At 37.7% G+C, this 21,951-nt stretch overlaps 2 protein-coding genes across 52 annotated transcripts in view; one reads left to right on the forward strand and one right to left on the reverse strand.

Annotated features, from left to right (window-relative positions):
* ccdc83 (coiled-coil domain containing 83) lies at positions 1 to 7,790 on the forward strand. Of its 2 annotated transcripts, XM_083567648.1 has the most exons (10): positions 1 to 201; positions 303 to 387; positions 1,060 to 1,228; positions 1,538 to 1,705; positions 3,815 to 3,906; positions 4,020 to 4,088; positions 4,388 to 4,509; positions 5,084 to 5,145; positions 6,302 to 6,432; positions 6,881 to 7,790. In XM_083567648.1, the coding sequence occupies exons 1-10, from the start codon at positions 143 to 145 to the stop codon at positions 7,055 to 7,057; spliced, it is 1,134 nt and encodes a 377-aa protein (XP_083423774.1). In that variant the 5' UTR covers positions 1 to 142; the 3' UTR covers positions 7,058 to 7,790. The 2 variants fall into 2 exon arrangements, with proteins under 2 accessions (XP_083423774.1, XP_083423775.1); XM_083567649.1 differs by lacking the exon at positions 1,538 to 1,705 and having other exon boundaries at positions 18 to 201.
* Positions 7,791 to 8,572: 782 nt separating this feature from the next.
* The window catches only part of picalma (phosphatidylinositol binding clathrin assembly protein a), a 36,489-nt gene continuing 23,110 nt past the window's right edge, over positions 8,573 to 21,951 (reverse strand). For 2 of the 50 annotated variants that reach the window (XM_083567618.1, XM_083567621.1), the window contains exons 13-23: positions 21,582 to 21,731; positions 18,991 to 19,071; positions 18,392 to 18,499; positions 17,516 to 17,611; positions 16,338 to 16,368; positions 16,148 to 16,247; positions 15,930 to 15,953; positions 14,692 to 14,751; positions 11,691 to 11,795; positions 11,065 to 11,169; positions 8,573 to 9,899 (exon numbers count right to left, since the gene is read on the reverse strand). In XM_083567618.1, coding sequence (XP_083423744.1) covers positions 11,077 to 11,169; positions 11,691 to 11,795; positions 14,692 to 14,751; positions 15,930 to 15,953; positions 16,148 to 16,247; positions 16,338 to 16,368; positions 17,516 to 17,611; positions 18,392 to 18,499; positions 18,991 to 19,071; positions 21,582 to 21,731 — 848 coding nt within the window. In that variant the 3' untranslated portion in view covers positions 8,573 to 9,899; positions 11,065 to 11,076. Of the gene's footprint in view, positions 9,900 to 11,064; positions 11,170 to 11,690; positions 11,796 to 14,691; positions 14,752 to 15,929; positions 15,954 to 16,147; positions 16,248 to 16,337; positions 16,369 to 17,515; positions 17,645 to 18,391; positions 18,500 to 18,990; positions 19,072 to 19,463; positions 19,548 to 21,581; positions 21,732 to 21,951 lie in introns of all 50 variants that reach the window. The other 48 variants (XM_083567583.1, XM_083567616.1, XM_083567572.1 and 45 more) reach the window with 30 other exon arrangements.

The raw sequence follows: 21,951 nt of genomic DNA on the forward strand, positions 1-21,951 counted from the left end.
AAACCCAGGAACAACAATCAGTGTGCGCGTGAACCAAGCAACTGTGAGGATAAACTTCCTCATCGAGAAACAATTGACAAGTGTTTTTTTTATTGTATTTTTTTTACAAAGTTGACGAGTAGAACAACGTGCACGAGGCAATATGGGCAAAAAAACCAAAGAAAAGAAAGTTCAAATAGCCGAAGCTTTCATCCAGTTACAGTAAGTTAATAAACAATACATAAAATTAATATTTATTTGGAAATGTATTTAAAGCTTTAAATTGCCATACAAGTAAACTGATCATGATCACTTCTACTTAGAATTGAAGTTAAAATGAAAGAGATTGAAGAATTTGAAAATGAAATAAAGGAACTGGAAGCCAAGAAGCAACGCCTTGTTGAACTGGTAAGACTCCAGTGAAATGATTAAAACACAGCTCGGTCTTTGTATTCGTGCTGATTTAATCTTATTTAAAGATGATTAGGGATGGGTGATGCATCAAATATTAGCAATATTATCGTGATCATTTGGCTGAAGATGTAAAATTGTCGTAATATTTTAAATATCAAATAATATTGAAAACTAACTGCACTTTTCTAAACAGCAGATATAGTTCATGCACCAATTTACTGAAAAGGATTGTACACCATTTACATTTTCTTTACTTTATATTGATATATTTAAACACATGTTTGTTTCAAATGTCCCTTTTGTGTGCTCACTAGGTCTAGATAGTGTTTAAAATGTTGCATTAAATATTTTGTATGTGCTTTGTTACAACATCTATTGAATCCAAATCATGTTTTTTTTTTTTTTATCCAATTTTTAAATGGAAACAAAAAAAAAATCTTGAAACTATTCTAAACAAATGAAATAAATATCGAGATTTACATATTGAACAGTGGAAAGAAGAAGAAGACATATTGAATTGTCCATGTTATTTAATATTTTAATAGGATGTCAAATATTTTCAGTAATATCACCCAGCCCTACCTAGGATCATCAATGCTGCAGTGATTAGAAAATTAATACAGTATGTAAGAGATGTATAGTGAAGATGATGGTAATGTATTTCAGAGAGATCAGTTGCAAAAGGAGCAAAGGAAACACTTCTGTGTGCTAAATCAGGAAGTAAGGAAGCATGAGAAAGTGCTCAATGAGGAAGAAATAGCTAGTGAAAAACAAATAAAACAGGCACTTCGGCACAACCGAGAGCTCATGCATACCTACCAAGAAGAGCTGACAGGTACTAATCCACTCAGCCACATTTAGGAAGCTGGATATAAGCAGATTGATTTGTAAATCACTTGTAGAAATATAGTATTTTGTGTGTAAATGTACTCATTAGTAGATGAACTAATGCAAACCTCGAAAAAATCAGCTTCAGATTATTTCAGTTACTGTTTAGTTATTCAGTGTATATACTGTATATAGTAGTGTATAATGCTAATATCTTTGGTAAAATGTGGACCTGTATATTTCTGACTAGCATCAGCATTATTATAGCAAAGGAAGAGCTTATTCAGATTTTAGAGCATGAGTATGTGTACATTAGAGTTGAGCAGGCACCTGGAGAACATACAGGTCCGGGCTGTGGAACTGCAGGGGCAGAGAAAAGATTGGCAACATTATGAGAATGTGGAGAGAGTTGAGAAGCAACAGAAGATGCAAAATCTCAAGGCAGAACTCGACTGTATGCAGAGGAATTTTCAAGAAATGTCAGGTGAGCTTTGTTTGTCCGATTAGATTTATTTTACCTCAGATTTTAGCAAAAGATAGCTAAATCTTTTCCAGGCATTTACAGCAGCTAATTACAGTTTTTCTGAACGTAAAACGAATGCTCACTGGAGTTAAGGTTTGTTGACTGGCTTGGATATTATAAAAACTTTCCACTTTTTCCACCCTGATGAAGTCCTTTCTTGTGTTTTGCAATTTACAGTATTTCTTACAAAGTGCCATGATGCTACCTCCACCATATTTTACAGATAAACTTATTATCCAACACAGTCTCAAGGCATTTCGTGATATAGTCACATACTTTAATCTACTCATTCGTGTTTATGGACACGAATTTCCCTCTTTTTTGTGTCACTCAGCACAACTGCCTCAGTCTGGCTCGGTCTCCATAGCAATGGAGACAGAGGATCATGGGTAATGCTGGCAGAAATGCCAAAGATAATCAGAGAGTAAAGCAGAAAATATACGGTTAGGGTTATGGTAAGGGTTAGGGTTATACTGTAATAAATGTGTGTCTCTAAGAAACACAGTCTTCTTAATTAACTCTGAGAATATATTTACTGTATTTTGACTGGAAGAAACAACTGATGATGGTTTATAATAGCGAGTAGCTTACCGATTATAAAGCAATAAAAACAAGGATAAAATAAAAAGTCTTCCTCACAAGAAAAGAGGGAAATTCGTGTCTATGAACATGAATCAATAGATTACATTTCGTGTCTATTTCTCGAAATGCCGAGAAAGTATTATCTTTAAATTATTCCCAGATCCTCTCATTCTATACACTTTTTCCATTACTTTGGTATAGGTTAATCTTGGTGCCAGATCTTTTGTGGTTCATCGCTGTACTTATTCGTTAATTCCGGTTTTGCCTTTTGATTTTTACTGCTGATGAGTGATTTTCATCTTGTGATATGGTCTCAATATTTCTGCTCTTGAAGTCTTCTTTAAATGATTATTTGCAATAGTTTTACCCCTGCCCTGTGGCAATCGTGTTTTGGCTGCTGTTGTTTTTCTTGGAAGATTCTGTGTTTATTGCTCAATACACAAGTGGTTTCCAATGTACAACGTTCCAGATTGTTTTTTTGGCTATGTCCAGTGTTTGGGTAATACCTCTGATTTACACCTCAGCTTTAAAATGATTTGTTTACCTCCCATAGACAGCCCTCTGATATTCATGTTGGCTTATCCTTTGTCATCACAGATGGAACTTAAAGCTAAAATCAAGTGTCAACATTCAGAGCATTCATTTATTACTTGAGCTAGCAATCTAACGGGTCACACCTGAGTAACAGGAAACACCTGCTAGTCACATGTTCTAATATTTTGTTGCTTGCCTAAAAATTGGGTAGCCTGAGGTCAAATGCAACTACCTGGACAAAAGTATTTGTACGTCTGACTTTTACAGCCATATGTAGTTCTTTTTCTGACTCAGCACAAAGTTGGAGGCACACAATTGTATAGGGTGTCTTTGGATGTGGTTGCATTACATTTTACCCTTAACTGAGCTAGGAAACACAAACCCTTCTCCAGCATGACATTGCCCCTGTGCACAAAGCCAGTTCCATGAAGATATGGTTTCTGTAGGTTAGGATGAATTAAAATGCTAACTGCACTCCAGGCCTCCTTACCATACATCAGTAACTGACTTTAATGCCCTTGTGGTTGAATGAGCACAAATCTTTACAATGGACCATCTTTCCAGAGGAATGGAGATTATTATAAATGCAAATGGGGATTAAAGATAAAATTAGATAAAAAGCATATAAAATCTTATGGTAAAGTGTCCACATATTTTTGCCCATAGTGTATAGCTGTTGCCCTAAAAACGTCTCACATTCATCTTTTGATCTCAAACCCAAATCTTTTCAGTCTACATAAAAAATAAATAAATAAATAATAATAATAATAATAATAATAATAATAATAATAATAATAATAATAATAATAATAACTGAATTGACCTTGTCATTCCAAAATCGCAAATTTCAATCTTCTGCAATTCTTTGTATATTTCTATCTCTTTTCAGTATCTTTTATCTTGTATCAGTATTCCCTAAATAAATAAAAGTCTTTTTTTTTTAATCTATCACAGAAAGCCTCCTGTGCTTTGTGGAAGACGCCACTTGTAAGCTTGAGAAAGAAATCTCCCAGGTGATCGAACGAGTGAAGGAGCATGCAACAGAGGTAGAAACATATCAATCACAGATTTGTGCATATTAAATACAAATTATTTATTAATTGAATTGATATTATATTACTGTAAATTGCTACAGCACTCACACCCTGTTTTATTTTAGATTGCATTAAAAGAAGTTGACAAACACAGTCTTAAGGAGATTGAAAATAACCTTTGGTTGAAGACGGCGGTGAGACATTCATACAACATGTACAGACAGATCTTCTCTCTATTTGTCTGAATATACATACATATATATATATATATATATATATATATATATATATATATATATATATATATATATATATATATATATATGAAACTACACTATAGTACAAAACTATAACTATACTACAAAACATAGATATGTAGCAGTTACTGTATGTACTTTGTTATATATTTGTGTGTGTGTGTGTGTGTGTGTGTGTGTGTGTGTGTGTGTGTGTGTGTGTGTGTGTGTGTGTGTTTACTCCTGTCCCATGTCAGATTGCTACCTATAATAAGGAAGTCTCAGAACTGGAGGCAGACGTGAGAAACTTGCAGGAGGAGAACCTGGAGCACATGAAGTATCTGTCTGAGCGTCGCTATAATGATTTAAAAATGTCAAGGTGCTGTTTAAATATTTTTTACACAATTTCATTGCAAAAGACATTTTACAGACCCTTTCAGCAACAGATGTAGCATTTGATGTAGATGTTTTAGCAATAACATTTAGCCTAATATACCGTTTTTCCAGAGATATCAATCAATAGAACATATTAGGGTCCAAGTTGACAGTAGTCCTACTGTTTTGAGTTCTTCAAGCTTGGATTAATCTTATTTAATTCAGGTGATCAGTCAAACAGGTAAATAACTGTTACTTCGACAATGGTCGGTTGGCAACCCCCACATATGTAATAATAATAATGATAATAATAATAATAATAATAATAATAATAATAATAATAATAATAATAATAATAATAATAAAACACTAACAACACTACCACATGGACCCCTATGGCCTGGTCTCTGTTTTGAGAGCTACTGGTTTTTGCCATTGGCATTCGCCGTAGTTTCTTTATGACTCATATGACTTACTTTATTAAGACGACTATGTGCAACATTGATTTCTCAGTATTGTGATCGTAAATAACTGCATAAACTGTTCTGAATTCGAATACATCCCAAATTGTGTTGCAGGAACACGTTCCTGACAGAGACTGAAGACTTATTGGAGAACCTCAGCATTTCTGAAAGTGCAGGTGATTCTTCCACACAAAAGCTCAAACAGCTTTTCTTAAAATTTACTAACCACAAGAGGGCGCTTAGAGTGTAGAAACTGAGCAAGGCCTGATACTTTACTGACAAGGATCAAGTTTTTATTTTTTGACAATAGTATATGAAATTGTAGTTACATTTACAAAATTTGTGGCTTTTAGCAGACGCCTTAAATTAAATAAGATTAATCCAAGCTTGAAGAACTCAAAACACTACTGTCAACTTGGACCCTAATATGTTCTATTGATTGATATCTCAGGAAAAATGTTATATTAGGCTAAATAGTTACAACACTAGTATTATACTTTATGTAATAAATCTATTTTATTTTCCCTGAAAAAAAAAATATTAACACATTAGTCTTACAGTTTACTTGATGTGTGGCGGTTTCCAAAAAATCGTTCACATAATAAATTTGTATATGGTCTATAAACCTTAAAATATCCCTAAACTGATATTTGTGTCCTATGTACAGTCCATGACAATCACAATAAAGTTACAGCATTTTGAATTTTCTACCAACAAAAGTAAATAAAAGTAGGAAGAAGAAAGACAAGAAAATAATTCACTAGGTCTAATTGACTAAGTTTAAATCTGTTAGCTATATTTAGTTTTATTTAATAAGCCAAGGTTAGAAAGCAATATAAAAAAAAAAAACATTTCCATTTTTTTTAATATAAGGATAATGCCGGCAGAAATTGAAATTGTGATAAAAATCTATTATTTGGCTTTTTTTAAATTTATTTTAGCGGCCACATAACAAGCCACATATCTCATTTAAATGCATTGTTTAATCAAACAGAAATAGAAATCAAGTTGATCAAGACCCATGCACCAAAAATGTGTTTCCAGCAGCTGTTGAATAAAACTGTATTAATTGACAGATGAATATACAGATAACTAAGCAGCTCTCAGACTACTACTTTGTATAAGGTCACATAAAGTCACATCCTCTATATCAGTCCTGCTTAAGATAAATAACTATTAGTGAGAAAGAATCAGTGAATGTCAACATGTTGTAGCTGAACACTTCCTCGTGTGGATAAGCATCATTGTTGTGTCTTCTCGCAACATCTCCTCCGTCAATCCATGTGAATGTTCTCTGTCTCCCCCCCCCTTCCCCCCCCCCAAACACCACAGCGGAAATTGAGAAGAAACCGCACCAGCAGTCTAGGGAGTTGGAAGAAGATGAAATGGATCGCAGCTGCATGTCCTCCTCCTCTAGTGTGAATCTCCGTGAACTGCTGTATAGCAGCCAGAGCCAATCCGGGGTGAGTTCTTTTGGAACAGGGATATATTTTATTTTTGCATAGGAAAGCATGCATTCTTACCTTGAAAAAATTTCTTTGGACAGGTAAAATGTAAACCATTCTCTTTGTAGGTGCATCACTTTTCAGAATGTGAGGTTACTGCACTCTTATTGCTAATCCTTTAGATTTGATTACACTTTTGAGTTGGCAGGATTGTGGAAATAAAATCAGATTCTGACGTTATTTAGTCAGATATATTCAATGTACTAATACACTTTAGATTTTTATTGTAGCTGAGAGTGTGATGTGTCAGAGATGTGTGGAAACTCTAAATTTTCCTCATTGCCTGGCAGGAATATAGACGAGTCTGGCATTGCTCAGACACACTGACTCGCCTTGTTCCTGTGAGCAGAAAGTGAACACGTGTGAGTCTGTGTGTGTGTGTGTGTGTGTGTGTGTGTGTGTGTAGGAACTGCTGCACCTGGGTCCTTCAGACCAGAATCTGCTGAGTGTGGTTGGCCAGGCCATGCCCCTTCATTCTTTACCAACCGAGTTTGAGGATTTGGACACGTTAACACACCTAAGTCAGTTGCAGGCCGAAGATGGGACTCTCACAAGGAACATGGTTCGCCAAAAATTCCAGTAATTCGACAGTTCTACTCAACGCAACTGCTACAGCAGATTACAATTAAAAGTGTTTTCAAACTCTATAAAGCATAAATCATACATCTGCAGCAATAGACAAATCGACAATGTTGCATTTTTGTATGTACTTTTGCTATGTACACTTACACTAACTGCAATAACAAGCACTTGCAACTTGTTCTGAATTTGTACATTTATTAGAATTTGGATGTGCAAATAAATGAAAAATATTAATCATAGATAAAGACCTAGAGAGACTATATTTTCTTTAATCTTTCTTCTTAAACCAGTTAATGACAGGGATGTCAGATTGGCCTTGTTAAAAATACTAGCAAACTATTATTAAAAGGGCAACGTAAAAGCCGAAACAATGTATCTATGATGTAAAGATTCTATTATTTCTATTGTGAAAAATGTTAAAAGATTCAAAAAGGGTTTGGAACAGGCAATATCCAAACATCAATTGCTGAGAAATAGAAGGAACAATTCCCGCTTTTAAAACACTAAAGTTTTTGGGAGATGTAATCAGGGTGGAAAACGTACTGAAACCCATCAGCCCTGGTTATTAGCTCGAACGCAAACGGTCATTGACTACTGCAGGGGCAGGTAGCATTAGTCATGTATGAGAAGTGCTTGATTAATTTAATTTACGGCTTTAAGTTGTTTAATGGAATCCAGCACCAACAAAATCACTTGAGTTGCTGATTTAAATAAATTAATATTCAAAGGCAGAATTAGTTTTAGATATGTGGTATTATTGTTTATGTGCAAAATATTAACCCATGGTTTGTTGACTTTTTTTCCCCCACAAACATGACAGTAAAAAAACATGCATACACACCCACCCACACACTTTTTTTTATTTGTCTCATCATACACCTTAAAGTAATATGTTCCAATTTTAGCTTTTCAGATAAATAACCAGGAAAAATGAGATCATAGCAATTTCACTAACCTGCTTAGACTTTATTAGATATAATTTATTAATCCCGTGAGGGAAATTATTTAATTACTTCTGGGTTTGCTTATAGGTTTTGATACACTATATGAATAAAAGTATTGAGACCCCTCTTAATTTTTTAATTCGGGTGCTTCAATCAGGGCCATTCTGAACAACTCTGTGGGTTCAAGTTTAGTACTGTGTTAGGACGTCATCTTTGCAATAAGTCAGTTTGTGAAAATGTTGTTCCTGCTAGATATTTCACAAATCAACTGCAAGTGGAATTATTTAAAAGTGGAAGAGTTTATGATCCTGGCCCCAAAACAGAAGACAATGTTTTAAGAAATTCCCCCGGCATTAATATCAAACACCCACAGAAACACTCCAAAATGTAGTAACTTTTTTAAGAATAGTGGAAGCTGTTAAAGATGCAAAAGAAAGGGGTTACCAACTCTATAGTAATGTATTTATATTGTGGTGTCATCACGGTCCTTGTTGGTGTAATCTTCTGATTTGTCCACTTCTAATCTGTAACAATTCTGAAAATTTTATATGTAAATGAATAGCATCCAAAACTTGTGGAAGCTGCTCTTTTTTATTTGAAAATCAACCAAGTTCTGCTCACATACATTTCATATAGTTATAAACAAAAATAGAATCTGCAGGGACAATGAAGCAAGTATGCTTAATCAATGGAAAGAAATCACTTCATATTAGGACCATCTTTCACACGCTCCCCTATTGGACAGGGTCTGGGTTTATTTACACAAAGCACCGATCAACAGTGCATCTCTTTTCCCAAGTTCTACCGCTCCTACTGCTAATTTACAAAGACATTAACAACCCCACCCTGATGATGGCAACCTGTGACATATACACCCATTTCCCTGTGCTCCTGCTTCAGTGAAGGCCACCCCCTAGTGCCAGTGGAAGAAAGATGGCCCAAGCATGAAGGCTACTTTACACATTCAAGTTGGAAAGGCAGCTGTAGAATTGTCAATGTAAAATAATGACATGCCAAGCATAAAGCAAAACAGCTCCTCCCTTATGCAATTCTGCAGAATCACAAATGTGATACCAGTCTGATACATGTTCCCTGGAAAAAAAACAAACAAAACAAATTAAATTAAACAAAAAACTAGGCACAGAATTAGCCATGTGAAAAGTTGTGTACTCTCCTCCCATTTCCTTTACAAAACGCAGGGGGGTGAGTTTGTGTACTACAAATAATTGCATGAGAAAATGAAATGGGGTTCAACGAATACTTAATGCTCTGTGATTAACTTTACAGGTGGTTTGATTTTCTTTTTCCATGTTATACACACTCAAAATCGAATTCTGCATTCATACACATGAAAGCATATCCATTCTTACACACCACCCATTAAGAAACAGACTAATAAGGTCATTTATCATGTCATGTTTCCTGTCATGTCTTTAGTGGGTAAATCATAAATAAATACAAACAATACACAAGGAATGTCTACTGCAAATGTAATAATACCATGGGGAAAAAAAGCGATCAGGGAAAAGAAAAGAAAAATACAGAAACAAACAGAACAGAACACCAGCCCCACTCTGGTCTCTTATTCAAGTTAGAAATGTGTAATGATCCCATCCCACTTCCCTACCAAGTAAATTACCTGTGTGGCTTTACAGATACAAGTCATTTAGGAACAGTCTGCTCCAGGGTAAAACACCTGCAGCTGTGGTACTGTTACAAATACACCAACCCTTTACCCCAGAACCCACCCTCCTACCCAGCTTCCTGTCCGGTTCAGTACTGGGGCCACGCCCTTAGCGCAGAGATAAACAGTAAACCGGGGACAGATTAAAGGTTTGAGATTGGAGACTGATTCATCCTCAGGAGTCAACACTCACTTTAACTTCACATGAACTGCATCTGGAAAAGGCAAAAAAAACAACAATAAACACCATACACAAAGACATTATACATACAAACCTCATGATCTTTTGTTACATACTGACAATGAAATTAACTTTAATGTCCTGAAGCCACACAAAATAGCGACAAATTATGAAGGGGAAAACAACAACAACAACAAAGAAACCAACGTGTGACTTAGTTTTACAAAAATCCAAACAAAAACAGAATGAGACTGCATTTAAGCCTTTTGTTACTGGCACACAACATTATGAGGAGAAATCCAAAACTGTTCATCTACTGAAAACTCCATTCCAACACTGAAGCATGACTGGTAGGATCATGTTGTGGGGATGGTGCTTTTCAACAACAGGTACTAAAGAAACCTGCCGGGGCTGAAGGCTTGGATGGAGCCAAATATGCAGGGACAACCATAATATAAATATGTTCAATCTGTGAGTTAATTGAGAGTGGGGCAGAAAAACAGTGTCTAAGCAGTATATGGATGATCTGCAATTGTCTCCAGCCAACTTTAGAGTTTGAGCCATCTTGACAAGGGTTTGGCAAATATATTAGGAGTCAAATGACAGACTCCGTTAGGCCTTGAGTTACAGCCTTGCATCCCTTCCCTGGTGTAAAACTGATTCAAGGGAGGCCTGAGGAGGACAAAATGGTTTCTGAAAGTGAGTTGAGTCAAATTTTTAATAAGTGCCTTCAAATATGTTAGACATACTGTGTAGAGAAAAAAAAAAAAAAAAAAAAAAAAAACACCTTTCCAACTTGTAGCACTAAACAATGTAGAACAGAGTAAATATTTACCCATGATACTGTATAGAACACAAAGTTGTGAAAAGAGCATAGAACAACATATGGTAGTAGTAGTAATAATAAACGCCACAGAAATTAGGTGATCATGTTTGATTCGAGGTGGACAATGACTAATGCAATGAATCAAAAAGAAGAACACGACCAATGAAATGAGCAGCAGAAGCAGCAGCGCAGAACAAAAAACAGAGATGATCTGAAATTATGTTAAACTTGAAGCATGTTTTTATTTCTATAATAAGAAATGATCAGTAAAGTAAAAGCAAACCAGATGTAGATGTTAAGGCAGCTGTTAATAGAAGCAGACCCAGTGCTATAAACATGCAGCACTTACACACATGGCCCAAACTTGCTGTACCTAAAAGTGTCTCTAAAGGAACTCCTTGAGAGAAAGCTGTGCAAAGGGGTCCTGTCCTGGAGGCCTGAGAGGACTCTGACTGGAGGGACTAGAGGCAGCTGAGGGCTAGTTCAGAGAGAATGAGAAAGTATGAAGGAGGCCACCCACACCCATACCCACACACACACCCACAGGAGAAAGAAACAGAGCCAGAGTGGCTAGAAATTCAAAATGCAAGTCTTAGGATCAGAGGAAAGGTCTGCTTCTTTGAAGTATGCACACTAGCATACTACAGAGATGAGAAGGTGGTAATGATAGAAGCAGGATAAGCATTGTTTTTGTTTTTACAGATTGGAATGGAATGCATATCTGTAGCCATATCTCAATGCATCCATGCTTGTTCAGAAAAGTGCTGAAATGGAACAAGGAGGAGCATGGAATTCATTCAGGTGCTTTCTGAACAAAGCTTCAAATATTCCAAGGAGCAGATTAGACAACAGCGTCTCATGTTTCTCAGAGTAGACATTAGAAATCCAGTAATTTACTATATTTCTCTAATCTATTCTGGAAACCCACATCAGGACTTTCTATAACATTTGTGGCATGGCGCAATGGTTAACAGTCCAGAAGAGCTCCTTTGTTCCTACCTGTGCGCCTGAGATTGGGCCAAAAGGGTTAGCTGGCCTAATCACAGGCTGCGTGTACATCATGGTAGGTTGTGTCATCATGGCCACTGTACCCATCTGTGTTGGCTAGAAAAGAAAATGAACAAATCTGATATTGATCTTACAGCTTTATTCAAGATCCTGCTCCCAAAACACTTCACTAGGTTGATAAGTTATGTTCATGTAGTTAATATAAAACCTATATACAGCAGTGGCAGGAAGTCAGGGCCAGCAAAGCCTTCTCAACTGGCCCATTTCCTTTTTTCAGGAACATGCATTGAATTATTCCCAAAAATGTATTCTCTGCATCTGCACTGCACTGCGCTTCTGTCTGGAGTGCAAGTTTAGGTTTCAAGCTTCTATCTAATCATATTTCAGCCATCATATTTCTAATCATATTTCAGCAATCATATGGTGCCAGGGTCAAAATCTGCCTTCAGAAATCAGCAGTGCATAAGATTTCAGGTTGGTCCCTCTGGGGCCATCTAGCAGGTGAGCAAATAATGTTGCTATTTTCCAGTCCTTTTATTGGGCGGTCAGAACACACACTAGTCAGTGCTTTCAAACCGCATCTGCGGCAAAAGTGCCACTGTGAAGCAGCGCTCTGTTAAACTTCCCGTCTGTATAATCTTGCTGGGTTCTATAGCCCAGGCACCATAATGATGGTATTAAGAGGTGAACTGATCCAGGTAGGACACCACTGAAGGCCTAGGTGTGAAATGCACAGCCCGCCACTGCTATACAACGTGAAGAGATGCGCATCATCATTCTAGAGTACTTGTGTTCCATTAGTGGCGATACTTTCTGAATTAAATTGCAAAAGGAGTCATGAATAAAACTTTTAATAATTACATAACACACCCCTGGCTCAAACATCACAAATATAAAATTGGCTTTACAGTTATCATTTACAACACTCAACATCCGTTATGCTCACCTACACCATCCTGTTTTATGTGGGTTGACATACTTAAAGAAAAGAGATGTTTCATAGAGCTGTAGCTGAAGTGAGCTGTTTTCTTGCTTTCACTTGCCTTTAGTTACTAGTCAAGTGCCACTCATAACAGACCACACAGGTGCAGGAAATAAAAGGGCAACACAGAATTTCCCTCTGGAATAGTCCACTATGTCAACACCAAATCTTATGATCAATCTGAACAGATTCCTACCTACTCAATGCAATGAATGGAGATGAAAGATTTAACTTTTACCCTGTGCCGCCATTCATTGCCCATTTTTACCAGTCAGCCCCATAATAATTGATACACTTCTTAAATATATAGTGGTAAGATTTATGAAAACAGTTTTTGTAGTTATTAGCTTAACGCAACACTGGGAAATAAGAGCCATCCAACTTTCATTCTTAAATAAATAGAGACCAACTGATATAGATTTTTAAGTCACAATTATTGGCACTCCTGCAGCCTCTATTTGACCAAATAACAGCATTATTTCATAATCCTAATAGGGTTATTAAGTTCAGAGAGTCTTGTGAACTTTCCTGTAGACTCCCCTTTTTAGCATTGGATGGCCATGTTAAAAGCTTTTTTCATGCGTGAATGAACATATGCTTTGAATCATTTGCCGGCTGGAAGATCCATGACCCAGTTATAGCTTTTTGGCAGAGACAAACAGATAGATCTGCATATAAAATCGCTTTGCTCTTTGTGTAGTTTGTGAGGACAAGATGGTTCTTGGGGCATTTGGTAGAAAAACTAACTACAGTATCACATTCTCCATCAAATGCTATTCAATTATGTACTTTTTGATTTTTTTTTTTTTTTATATATATAAAACACTGGCTTTAAGTTCTCAATTTTTTTTTTTTTTACCTCTGAGGAGGAAACTCTTAAGGAAAACAGATTTTCCTATTTAAAAAGATTTGTGTGAAAAAAGAAAAAAAAAGACAATTATTTATAAAACTATACTAAACGCAATAAAAAACAAAACAAAAAAGAGAAAACAAAAACCTTCCATCAAGAACAGGAACAGTGAATTGGCCTGCCACAAATAGAATACACTAGAAACACAACTGACCCTAAAACAATTAGCGTGAGCGCGTGTAAAATGGAGAAATGAATCACAAAGCCGAGGTTACATAAGTGAAGATGCGGAGCCACTAATTAGCATTTTGCCAACGCTACTCTCTCTCTGTTAAAGATTAGCTCGAACATGTGGGTCACACTGGAAAACTCAGAACTTATCTTTGTAATCTTTAAACTTTACTGAGAAACACTGTTCGATCACACAAAAGAACGAGAAAATGGAATAGGTTACTTTGCAAAATGCAAAGCACTTGACTTTGAATTGGACTCAATCCACAAACACCCACATGTTCCTATTTAATTCATTGTATAAACCAGTGCAAACACGCGAGGTGCAAGAAAAGTGCGAACCATTTAATGTATCAAAGAACAAAAGCAGTAATGTATCAACAGTAGATGGAGTGTCAGTATGAAGAGGTGCTTTAATTTCGAAGCATTTTCTGCACCTTTCGTGCCTCCGCACTGCTATTGCTGCGACTAAGGGGGAGAGCAGCAGCTAATCAATATGCAGGCAGACGAGCATTGCAATTATCCAGCAATGCTTTTAATTAATTAACTATTTGTTCAGCTACTTATTTTGCATTATACTAGGCTGTTACCTGACTGCAAAATACCTGCTGTCATTAAAGGAGAGTGAGAACAAGGTTGTATACCGTCTCTAGAACTTGTTTTTACAAGGATTCTCATTTATAAGAGATCCTGCAGCCAAAACCACCATCACATTAGGCAAAGGCATGGCCAGCTGCCCTCAAGGGTAAACACTAATTGTAAAAGGAGATAATGGCAGTTGCAGAACTTTTGGATTTATAACCAATACACTATCCTCTGTAGTCACTCTAGGCAAACAAGGAGAAAATAAGAAGAGCAGGACTAAAAATGAAACGCTCTAGATCATCTGTCTAATTCTGTTTACGTCCAAGATGCCTGATGCTACTCACCATTGCATATCCAATCATGCCTGTGGGCGTCGTGGCAGGGAAAGCCATGACGGACGGCGCCTGGGAGGAACACAGTCAAGAATTAGAAATGGTGGCAGTAGAGAATGCACTACTCAGAAAGCTGACAGAGTGCCATTCAGCTCAACACCTCCAGCATCAGAAATTCCACTCAAAGGAGCACGCCAAGACCACAAGAAGTCTTTCACCTCCCACCCTTACACACACACGTGCAGGAAAACACAGTTTATAATAAAAACTTTGTGCAGATGGATCAACAGATTTATTTTTTTTCTTTGGTTTTTATTGCTATTCAGACACACTGGAGAACATTTGCAATGACTAGACAGGCCCAAATGGGGAAATTAGTACATGTAGATCAGAGAGAGTGTGAGACACTGAGTCTGTGTGTGTCTGTGTTGGACCAAATGTGTCCTCAATGGTAGTGTGACTGCTACTAGCAGGTGCAGATCTTGATTCAAAGAGGAGTTCTTTGTAAGAGAGCCGTGAGATTCTCAAAGAGGCTGAGCTCATGACAGAAACACTTTTGTTTTCACGTTCGGCCTATTTGAATGTGAGAAAGGACCTTCTCAGCAAACGGTTATCAGACTATTCATTTTACTCAGAGGATTGGGTTCAAATGAAAAATATATAGAATAAAAATATGCTACAAATGGCTGCTCATTCCCGTTTAAAATCAAATAGTTACAAGCTTTTCATCTATACTTTTTGAAGAATCAGTTTAACATTAAATGATCAAGAATAATAAAATGCAGAGTGCCAGCATCACAATACCTTGCTGCAGAGAGGACCTACCAAAGAGACATTGGTGTGCTAATGCACGATCTTAATTTAGCCTTAAAGCATATGTTAATATATCTATTTAATGGCTTCATCTCACATTAACCAAATATTTTAATGCAATCAGAGCATTGTTAAATAAATTAATGATTGCAGCAAACTGAAGAAAGAGAGACAGGAGATAAGAGAAGATAAAACAGGTGGTGGTCATGCTGTAGAAGCTCTCGGTTAGTTCAGCTGGTCACAATGAGTACAGAGGCTTCAGTGTGACTCTGGTCACTGTGTGTGCATTGGTATGCAAACACCCACTCTAATAAAGTACGATGAGACATGCACTCACACACACACGTGCATCCACACACGGTACTGCGACCACAGTAGAAGCTGTGAGGTTAATAATATACTCATGCGTCTCAAAACAGTTCAATCACTGGACTTACGTATTGTGGGAAATGCATGCCATTCTGTTTATTCCCCCAGATGATACATTTCACAATGCAACAGACAGTTAGAGGACACAAAGTCATAACACTGTAGCTCAAACAGTAAGAATATTTTTAATGCATACTACAGGATTGTTCACTGATATCTTTTTACTCAGAGATGTGCCTTAATATATCTGTCTGCGTAAAGGATTGAAAAACCTAGTGGTTCTCACCATGCTGGCAGGGTTCCATGTTGTGGTGGGAGCCATCTTTGGTTGCCAGTTGGTTCCACCAGTAAGCTTCTTCTCACCAGGCTGACTCCAGTGGATGTCACTTTATACAGACAAAATAAATAAAAAGTTAGCTTCATGTTTGCACACACTTCACTGTACTTCTTTCTGTACATCTGATATTTATACATACTTCTTCGTTGTGCCATTTCCAAAACCCAAATCTGCAAAGAACAGAATATGCTAATTTAGTTCTATGCTTTAGATCAAAATCAAAATTTTTAATGAACTATTAGATGCATGGTCAAAAGCATATGGACACGACCATCACACCTGTATGTGTTCATTCCAAAAAAATGGGAATTTACATGGAGTTCACTAGACTTTGGAATGTGGCTGTGGGGTTGTGTCAGCAATGCCAGACAGTGAGGTAAAGTAAAAACCAGTACCGTAATTTCTGGACTATAAAGCGCACCCATATATAAGCCGCACCCACTGAATTTGACACAGATCTTTTTTTTAAAACATAAATAAGCCGCCCCTATCTATAAGCCGCGTCCACATTGAAACTAATGAACTTTACACAGGCTTTAGCGAAAGACAGTGTCTGTTACACGGTGTAACAGGTGAAATATGTTGCGCTTCCTTTAAGAGCAGAGCGGCATAATGAGAATAGCCTGCCGCCGCATTTTTTCCGGTATTACTGCATGTGTGCAAGACTGAAGATTATGTCCTTATTATTTTCTGGTGCTCAGTTTCTTTGACTAACCCGTAACGCTGTTGCCAAGAAAAATAAAAAAGCATGAGTTTTGGAAACCTGTCTGTGCTTATATGATTTCTGTTGCAACTGGAGTTAGAGAGCTTCTCCTGGAGCCGTCCAGCTCAGAACACAGGTGAGGTGTGTTTTTTCGTTTCCGTTCGGAAATTTCATTGGTCTAATTTTATGGGGTCTAGTTTTTTGGCTTGAAGTTTGTGAAACCGGGAAAAACCCAGGAAAAATTAATAAATAAGCTGCCTTGTTGTTTAAGCCGCAGGGCTCAAAACGTGGAAAAAAATAGCGGCTTATAGTCCGAAAAATACGGTACATACCAAAGATGTTCAGTGTCTGTTTAGGTCAGGGCTCTGTACAGGCCACTCGATTCTTCACCTGCCTTGGCAAAGCATGTCTTCATGAACATGCCTTTGTGCACAGGGGTAATGGTCATGACGATACAGCATACAAAGAGACATCATTTATACATGTATATATATCAAACTTTGCAGCAAAAGCTTGGAGAAGGCCCACAAGTGACTGAGATGGTCAGGTGTCCACATACATTTGACCCTATTGTGCACCATGCAGAATGTAATGTACACAAATGACAGACATACTGCCCACAAGGTTGGCCAGGGAGGAGTCGAGGTCATCAGACACCAGCTTGCCAGATTGCTGGCCAATAGGTGGCATGCACTGGCTTGGAGAAGCTACTGTGGGTTTCAGGATACCACCTAAAACATCATCTTTGCAAAAATGCACACAGAGAGAGAGAGAGAGAGAGAGAGAGAGAGAGAGAGAGAGAGAGAGAGAGAGAGAGAGAGACAGAGAGAGAAAGAAAAAAAGAGTAAAAGAAAGACAAAAAGAGCAGAGGATAAAAGAAAACATTTAGTGTAGATGGAGTGAAAGCTTATTAAAATGTAAATAAACTCAACAACATGAATTTTGTTGAGAGTCAGCATCAACTCACCAAAGTCATGCATGCCATGCAAAGCCAAGGCCCAGAGTTAATCAACACAGCACAGGGAAAGACAGAAACAGGGAATACATCAGTATAACATTCCTGATTCAATTAGCTTGGAAACAGTAACACAAACTGACTAAAATAACTTCTTAGGTGTACTCAGAGAGGAAAGTACGTTTTGTACAGAAATGTCCTGTGTGTGCAAAAAACAAGCTGTGCACTGTGAAAAGCTGTGCTGTATTGTTATACTGACTGTAAATAGAAAAGTGCATCACTTACTCATGCTGTATCTGGGAAGGCACTCAAATCAGACAAATGCAAAAACTACAACCATACATGCTGAACATCCCCATTTCACACATATTTAGAGATGTGCATGGGACCTCAGGTACAATGCAACTCCCCATCCCACATTTTTCCAGCTGTTAGAGGAGAAGTGATGGAGGAGGCTCGCTCTCCTAGCAACCATTACAATGTGCACAAGGAAGAAGAAAGGCGAGCGTAGTGAAAAAGTAATAAACATTCTTACCAGCAGCGTCTGTGCTGTTAGCAGTGGATTTATTGCCGAACACAGAGTCAAAGTCAACGTTAAGGCCAGAAGAGCTGCCTGGTTGAGGGATGGGAGATGCTGAAAATTCTGAAAAGCACAAATGAGAAGGTGACCCGAGTTAGATATTAAAGCCAGGGGGCAAACCTGCCATCAAATCATTATCCACCATTGTGTGCAGCATGCATGGATCAGTTCACTTTTATACCTCTCACTTCCTGAGAAACACAGCTGTTAAAGCCAGTGGAACTGGGGGCATTTTACATTAACACAATTCTAGGAACAACTGGGATTTCGGCCACACCCTACGCTACTCAGCAAAGAACAAAAGGTCACCGTTACATATGAACCAATAAAATATTAACATTTTGTTCTGCAATCTACAGAGCACCAAAACCTTTGGCCGGCACATGCCATTTTATCTCTACCGTCTGTTAAATAGAGGAAGGAGGGTAAAAAATCAAAAGACAAAGAAAGACCAGATATGAAAGAGGGGAAAAAAAAAGTGAGACAAGGGAAACAACAAACAAGATAAAAAAAAAAAGACTTTTAGAGAAAGGCAGGCAGGACTCTTCACCTACCTCCAAATAGTCCAGCTACAGCGGAAGGCTCCGAGTGGAACAGTGGGGTGTTAGAGTAGGGGGCTGAAGAACAGAATGAGTCTGCCACAGCAAAAGGAGTGCAGAAGAGGAAAGCCAGAGGTGCAATATTAATAAAGTAACACAATAGGCGAAAAGAAAAATGGCTTTTCTGCGACGCAGACATCCGTATTTTTTTTTTATTTATTTAAATGATTTAAACAAAAAGGATGGTCTGATTCAATACCTGTGTCCAGAAAGGCAACCAAAAACCATTTAATTAAAGTCTTAGATACTACTTTGAGCAACAAAAACAGAATTAGGAGCCATTTTACAACAAACAGCAAGCCACTGAAGTAAACTAATCCAAGAGGAAGGAGGGGTTTGCTACAGGAAGCTCAAAGCCTGCAAAACATTAAAAGCACACAGGAAAACCTGTGGTGTGGAGCCATGTTTTCAGAACCCAGCATCTTTACCTGTGAGATAGCCCTCTATCCGAGCATAGGGCTCATGAGTGCAGGCAATAGCAGAGCTTGAATCAAGAAAGGTATGTAAAAATAAACAGATTCACATTCTGTAAAACGTAAGAGACTTTAAATGAGGGGTATGCAGTCTAAGCAAATTGGGGGCATGTGACTTCAGAAATAAAACTGTACAACTCCGTTACATGTTACACTGTTCATATTTAGGGATTATTTACACTACAGGATTAGATAAAAAATGTAAATGTGTTTATTTGTATAACTATATAAATAGCAGATAAATGTGTGTAAACATCATAAAAAACAAACAAACCAACAAACACCCTTACTAAATTCTACTTTAAAAACATTCTATGCTATATAGACAAAAGTTTGTGGACACCCGACACCTGCTGATAAACAATTTCCACTATTCTAGGTAATTTCCACTATTGCTAGGCTACTCAAGATCTTTCACTCCAACCCATGTAGACCATATCTTAATAAAGCTTTTTGCACACAGGTGCATTCTCATACTGGAACAGATTTGGGTCTTCTAGTTCAAGTGAAAGGGAGATTTCAGGCTACTGCACCCAAAGACATCCCTATACAATTGTGTGCTTCCAACTTTGTGGAAGAACCAGAAAAGGGGAAGAAAAGTCAGGTGTCGATATTTGTGTCCATATCCAGGCCAGTATATCTGAGGTTTTATACAATGCTAAGGTTGGTAATTGCATAATAAACCTGCATTGCAATGTGTTACTTTTACCATCTACACCAATTTAGATTTCTCGGTTCTTCTTCTTTCGGCTGCCGTCTCCATATCCCTGTCCTCTATGTCTGCCTCTTTCAAACCAACTACCTGCATGTCTTCCCTCACTACATCCATAAACCTCCTCCCCGGCCTTTTCCTCCATCCTCAGCATTCTTCTACCGATATACCCATGTCCCTCCTCTGCACATGTCCAATGCTCCTCCCTCACCCTGTCTCCAAAACATGTGCTGCTCCTCTAATAAACTTGTTTCTAACCCTGTCCATCGTCGTCACTCCCAATGAAAATCTCAACATCTTCAGCTCTGCTACCTCCAGCTCCACCTCCTGTCTTTAACTCAATGCCACTGTCCCTAAACGATACAACATCGCAGGTCTCACCACAGTCCTATAAACTTTCCCTTTCACTCTTGCAGATACCCTTCCATCACAAAATCACTCCTGCCCCTCTTCTCCACCCACTCCACCCTGTCTGCACTCTTTTCTTCACTTCTCTAACACACTCTCCATTACTTTACACTGTTGACCCCAGGTACCTGAACTCCTCCACCTTCTCCACCTCTACTTCCTGCAACTGCACCACTCCACTGCGCTCTCTCTCATCACACATGTACTTTGTCTCACTCCTACTGACTTTCATTCCCTTTCTCTTCTGCGCATACCTCCACCTCTCCAGGCTCTTCTCAACCTGCTCACTACTCTCACCACAAATCCCAATATCATCCGCAAACATCATAGTCCAGGATTATGCGGATTTCTTAGTAATGATCTTAAACATTGCTTAAAAGGCAACCATGACACCCGAACATTGTCTAATCTGTAATCGCTTTCTGCTACTGCATGCCATTTGTAAGTGCACATTGAATTTAGCCATAGACTGGTTTCTCTGTAATATTGCATTTTGTTTTAGTCTAAGTCAGATTAATCAGTGTCCAGAAAACCAACAGCAAAGGAACCTAAATAAGCTGCAGCCAGTTTAAGCTCCAGTTAGACGTAAGGCTGGAACAGAGCATCAGGATAATAAGCAAAACATAGAACAGTAAACAGTCTTGCTACATTACAGCTGCAAACATGCAAGCATTTTAGCATAAAACATATCTGTTAGCGTTCAAACACTATTCCATTTATGCAATAAAAGAAAAGACTAGCTAACTAATATCAGCTCACTGAAGCAATGCACACACACCTAAATCATTGATTTTTCTACACAATAAATGGTTGAGGATGATGAATAATGATACGTGTATTAAGAAAGCAATGAGAGAGAAAACAAAATAAAAAAATCACAAAGAGCAGCCCACAAAAACATTATAATAATTAAGTGATGCTGTGAAGGGAAGGGCAAAAGTAAATCTGTTTACCACTAAACATTTCATGACTGGGAGTCCTAGAAGAAAAACTAACAGCATCTGAAGACAGAGGAGATGGAGGAACAGCATCGACAGGTTTGGAAAGGAAAGGATTTAAGTTTGGAATGGAGTCATCGACACTCTCTGAAGAAGTGAAAGGATCTACACAGCCGTCAGAAACAGAAAACATCAAAAAGAAATGTTAGAGAAATCACGAGAAACAGCATGCAGATTAAGGTGCACCGAAAAAAGTGAATACCACAAGCTGGTTGGTACCAAAATTGTCTAGGCTCAAGTTTCAGGTTTTTCGCATAAAAAAAGTGAGAGGGGTAAATACAAAGTCCTGAAAACTTGCCAATGGATAATAATCTTTAAATACTTA

This window comes from Silurus aristotelis (assembly GCF_946808225.1).
Source record: "Silurus aristotelis genome assembly, chromosome: 18".
NCBI lineage: Eukaryota > Metazoa > Chordata > Actinopteri > Siluriformes > Siluridae > Silurus > Silurus aristotelis.

What these genes read in the sequence shown, in the direction of transcription:
- ccdc83 (XM_083567648.1), top strand. Translation starts at nt 143, where the DNA reads ATGGGCAAAAAAACCAAAGAAAAGAAAGTTCAAATAGCCGAAGCTTTC. An exon ending in CTACCAAGAAGAGCTGACAG is followed by an intron (nt 1,229 to 1,537) that starts GTACTAATCCAC and finishes TGTGTACATTAG; the next exon opens with AGTTGAGCAGGCACCTGGAG. An exon ending in GCAGCCAGAGCCAATCCGGG is followed by an intron (nt 6,433 to 6,880) that starts GTGAGTTCTTTT and finishes GTGTGTGTGTAG; the next exon opens with GAACTGCTGCACCTGGGTCC.